The sequence below is a fragment of the Oncorhynchus masou genome, unplaced genomic scaffold, assembly GCF_036934945.1.
Source record: "Oncorhynchus masou masou isolate Uvic2021 unplaced genomic scaffold, UVic_Omas_1.1 unplaced_scaffold_11182, whole genome shotgun sequence".
NCBI classification, from domain to species: Eukaryota; Metazoa; Chordata; class Actinopteri; order Salmoniformes; family Salmonidae; genus Oncorhynchus; species Oncorhynchus masou.
Window position 1 is genome coordinate 1 of NW_027000915.1, and position 5,296 is coordinate 5,296.

The window sequence follows — 5,296 nt, forward strand, 5'->3', positions numbered from 1 at the left end:
CCTGCTTGATTACTGGATGTGTGTGTTTCTCCTCTCCCACTGAATAAGTCATATCTCCCTGCTTGATTACTGGGTGTGTGTGTTTCTCCTCTCCCACTGAATAAGTCATATCTCCCTGCTTGATTACTGGATGTGTGTGTTTCTCCTCTCCCACTGAATAAGTAATATCTCCCTGCTTGATTACTGGGTGTGTGTATTTCTCCTCTCCCACTGAATAAGTCATATCTCCCTGCTTGATTACTGGGTGTGTGTGTTTCTCCCACTGAATAAGTCATATCTCCCTGTTTGATTACTGGGTGTGTGTGTTTCTCCTCTCCCACTGAATAAGTCATATCTCCCTGCTTGATTACTGGGTGTGTGTGTTTCTCCTCTCCCACTGAATAAGTCATATCTCCCTGCTTGATTACTGGGTGTGTGTATTTCTCCTCTCCCACTGAATAAGTCATAGCTCCCTGCTTGATTACTGGATGTGTGTGTTTCTCCTCTCCCACTGAATAAGTCATATCTCCCTGCTTGATTACTGGGTGTGTGTATTTCTCCTCTCCCACTGAATAAGTCATATCTCCCTGCTTGATTACTGGGTGTGTGTATTTCTCCTCTCCCACTGAATAAGTCATATCTCCCTGCTTGATTACTGGGTGTGTGTGTTTCTCCTCTCCCACTGAATAAGTCATATCTCCCTGCTTGATTACTGGATGTGTGTATTTCTCCTCTCCCACTGAATAAGTCATATCTCCCTGCTTGATTACTGGGTGTGTGTGTTTCTCCTCTCCCACTGAATAAGTCATAGCTCCCTGCTTGAGGAGTTGACAATGTTTAGCTAAATTAGTAATAAGTCTGGAAGCATCGTTCAGAGTGCGTCTGCTCTGTTGGAAGAACACATTCTAATCCAAATGGCATCCTATTCCCTTCATAGTGCACTCCTTTTGACCAGGACCCTTTTGGTATTTTATTAGGATCCCCATTAACTGTTGCAAAAGCAGCAGCTACTCTTCCTGGGGTCCACAAAACATGACATAATACAGAACATTAAATAGACCAGAACAGCTCAAGGACAGAACTACATCCATTTAGAGCTCTGGTCTAAAGGAGTGCACTATATAGGTAGTGGGGTGCCATTTGGGATGCATTCCAAGTCTTAGTGAGATTTAAAGAAACAACGAACACCCACAGCACCCAGAATAACCCCCACCTTCAAACAACCACACAGTCTGCTGTCTACATTGGATTCAGGGAACGCTCCAGCGCTTCTGAGGTGCTTCTACTAAACATCAGAGAGAGAGGAAGGAGAGAGAGGGAGGAATGGAGAGAGTGGAAGGGGGAGAGGATGACTTGTTTTCTGCCCTGTTGTTGTATGGACTGACTCTAACTGGATTATATGTGCCCGTTCTTGTGTGTGTGTGTGTGTGTGTGTGTGTGTGTGTGTGTGTGTGTGTGTGTGTGTGTGTGTGTGTGTGTGTGTGTGAGAGAGAGTGAGAAAGAGAGCACATGCATGTGTGTGTGTGCGTTTGCGCACGTTTGTGAGAGAGTGTGCGTGTTTATAACGTCACACGCTGGATAACGAGATGAGCTGGTTCTGGTAGTGTGGACGGAAGTCGTGACATCTCTCAGCCCAAACACTGACACACACACACACACAGCCAGTTTAGGATGAACCCACAAACAGGGATTGCCTGACAGTACTTGGCTGTTGGTCTTGGCAGCCGGAGAGCTACATCACCTCTTCTTTCTCCACAGGTAGTGACAGACAGTGTCCCAAATGGAACCATTTTCCCGCTGTAATGCACTTCTTTTGACCAGAGCTTTATGGGCCCCTGGTCTAAAGTAGTGCACTACAGGAATAGGGTGCCATTTGGGAAGCACACTTATTTTCTTATCCTAAAGTGACCCTCTCTGTATCCCTCTGAGTGTTTCATCAGTGATAACCTAATGACGTCATTTTATAGGAGAACCAGACCTGAAGCTTGGCCTCACCAGCACAGGGTTGTGTTCATTAGGCAGAAAACGGAGGTACAGATCTAGGATCAGCTTCCCTCCTCCAATCCTAACCTTAACCATCAGTGGGGAAAATGACCAAAGATTAACGTTTAGGTGCAAGTTCACCCCCCACTTAATGTAAAATTCTTGTTAGTTTTTTTAATCTATATTTTTAAAACCATTTGAATCATTTAGCAGACGTTATCTAGAGTGACTTACAGGAGCAATGACGGTTTAGTACCTTGCTCAAGGGCACATCAACAGATTCTTTTCACCTTGGGGATTCGAACCAGCAACCTTTCCGTTACTGGCCCAATGCTCTAACCGTTAGCCTACCTGCTGCCCTGCAGTTGTCATGTTGTGGCTTGAATGTCCTGACAAGATGTATCATTTGTATCTGAATAGAAGCTGCTATATTTCCCTCATCCTCCTCCTGTGTGGTTTAGAAAGATTGATGAAGCAGGTGTGTGCGTGCGTGAGTGTGTGTGTGTGTGTGTGTGTGTGAGTGAGTGAGTGAGTGAGTGAGTGAGTGAGTGAGTGAGTGTGTGTGTGCGTGCGTGTGCAAGGTGAGCTATGACAGATGATTTGAATATGCTATGCTTGGCTCAGCATGGACAGGAGTGCCTAATAATATCTGACAGGTGTTATTGTTTTGGAAAATAAAAAGGCAGACGTGAAAGTTTTCAGCGCTCTCTTAAGAGACCAATGTGTCTTTATGTATAGTATTCTGTTGAGTTTGTTCTGGCTCTCGTACCCAGTAATACAGCACATTTACAATGCATGGGTTGTCCTACTTGCTCTTACTTCATTTGTGTTGCTGCATGTGAGTATTCCATCTCCTTCTCACTACACATCTTTGCAACTTTTCCAGCTTTTCCAGAAATCCTGGATGGAGGATTCCAGAATTTCTGCTTATTTCTGCCTGATTCCAGGAATCTTCCTAGTGGGATTTCTGGAAAACCTGGGAATTTGTGGAAATGTACCAGTTTTGGGATCCCTACATCTGACTCTCTGTGTTCTTCTCATCGTCCAGGTTTGCCAAGATTGAGATCAGTGCCTCCAAGCCTATCATCCCATTCAGAGAGACCGTGATCAGACCACCCAAAGTGGACATGGTCAATGAAGACCTGGGGAAACAACAGAAGGTGTGTGTGTATGTTGAGGGTGTGGTGTGTGTGTCTATCTTATATCTGATCTGTTGACATCTCAAACGACACCCCATATATTAGTAGTGTGCTACAATTGAAGAGGCAGCAGCAGTCTATTTGCAGTAGCTAACTCTACTCTCGTGTGTGTGTGTGCGTGTGCGTGTGTGTGTTGTGTGTGTGTGTGTGTGTGTGTGTGTGTGTGTGTGTGTGTGTGTGTGTGTGTGTGTGTGTGTCTAGGTGGCTGTGATCCACCAGGTGAAAGAGTCAGACACCCTGCACCTGGACCCCAGCGGCCTGGTGACCCTCACCACCCCCAACAGACAGGCCACCGTGGGGGTACGGGCCATACCACTACCCGAAGGTGAGAGAGAGTTGAGCTGGTGAGGGTGTGTGTGTTGATGTTTGTTGTTGTCAGACTATAGGAAGCACTTAACATTTTGCTTAAGGAGAAACATAAGAAACAGAGCAAGAACATTTCCAATAGCCTTTTTTGAGGAATAGCAACTTTGCTTAACTTTCTTCTTATGTCTATAGTTAATGGGGAAAATGGCAGTTAAGAAGACATTTCTTCTTAAGAAAGTTTTGTAAATCTGGGCTCTGATCCTGATCAAAAAGTGTCCTGTGTTGTGTAGAGGTGACTCTTCTACTGGAGGGTAGTGCTGACTTGATCCGGACCCTGGAGCAGGCAGGTCAGGCCCAGAGGGAGGGAGGACCCTGGACATGAGTACCTGGACCCTAGATGCCCTGATGGTGCTGAAGAGCAGGCTGGAGGTCCTGCTGCAGGGAGGAAGTGGAGAAACGCTGTGGACCGGATATGGGCCTTTGGACCACGCAGGTATTTCAGGGTGTTTCATATAGGTTGGGGTGAGAGGGTATGCAGGTATTTCAGGGTGTTTCATATAGGTTGGGGTGAGAGGGTATGCAGGTATTTCAGGGTGTTTCATATAGGTTGGGATGAGAGGGTATGCAGGTATTTCAGGGTGTTTCATATAGGTTGGGATGAGAGGGTATGCAGGTATTTCAGGTTGTTTCATATAGGTTGGGATGAGAGGGTATGCAGGTATTTCAGGTTGTTTCATATAGGTTGGGATGAGAGGGTATGCAGGTATTTCAGGGTGTTTCATATGGGTTGGGATGAGAGGGTATGCAGGTATTTCAGGGTGTTTCATATAGGTTGGGGTGAGGGGGTATGCAGGTATTTCAGAGTATTTCATATGGGTTGGGATGATATTTCATGGTATTTTATATGAGATGAAATTGTGTGCTATGCAGGTATTTCATGGTAATTAATATGGCCATTTTGTTATTATTAGGTATGGACCAAACATCCTCCTTAACAGCGTAGAGGGGTACCAGAGACCATCCGTGTGGCACTGCCTCGAACGAGAGAAAGGAGAGAAAGAGGGAGGGGCGAAAGCTGAGGCCAGTGCCATCCGAGACTTTGACAACAGCGTTGTCAGCGGTTTCCAGCTCGCCACCCTCTCTGGTCCAATGTGTGAGGAGCCCCTCATGGGTGTCTGCTTCTCTGTGGAGAGATGGGACATGAACTTCCCCACCCAGCGCACCCACCTGGACTCTGTGACTGAAGAAGACTCCAACTCCCTTGATGCATCTGTTTCCGAAAGCCCCGGTGAGGCTGCAGGTCAGCAGGAGGCCTCAGGCAAGGCAGGGGGAGCGGGTGAGACGCCTTCCAAGGCAGAGGGTGCTGTGGCTGGGGCGAGCCAGGGGAGACGCAGGGCGGAGGTTGTGGCCGGGCTAGTGGACTGCTACGGGCCGTTCTCTGGCCAGCTCATAGCTGCTGTGAAGGAGGCTTGTCGGCACGCGTTCCAGGCCAAACCTCAGAGACTCATGGCTGCTATGTACACCTGTGAAATCATGGCTACAGCAGAGGTGTTAGGTAAGAGGCTTACCAGTACACACACGGCAAAATACACACACACGGCAGAACACACGGCAGAACACATGGCAGAACACACAGACACGGAAAAACACACACACACAGACATGGCAGAACACACAGACACGGCAGAACACACGGCAGAACACACGGACACACGGCAGAACACACAGACACGGCAGAACACACGGACACACGGCAGAACACACGGACACACGGCAGAACACACAGACACACGGCAGAACACACTGAGACACGGCAGAACACAAAGACA

General features: G+C 47.4%; 1 protein-coding gene across 1 annotated transcript; it reads left to right on the forward strand.

The window, feature by feature from the left end:
- Positions 1 to 3,010: 3,010 nt before the first annotated feature.
- Positions 3,011 to 5,022, forward strand: LOC135529203 (elongation factor-like GTPase 1; the record flags this gene model as incomplete). The annotated part of the gene is made up of 4 exons (XM_064958061.1): positions 3,011 to 3,122; positions 3,381 to 3,505; positions 3,811 to 3,960; positions 4,439 to 5,022. Coding segments are annotated over 4 exons (971 nt in total), but the record flags the coding sequence as incomplete, so codon positions are not given.
- Positions 5,023 to 5,296: the final 274 nt, after the last annotated feature.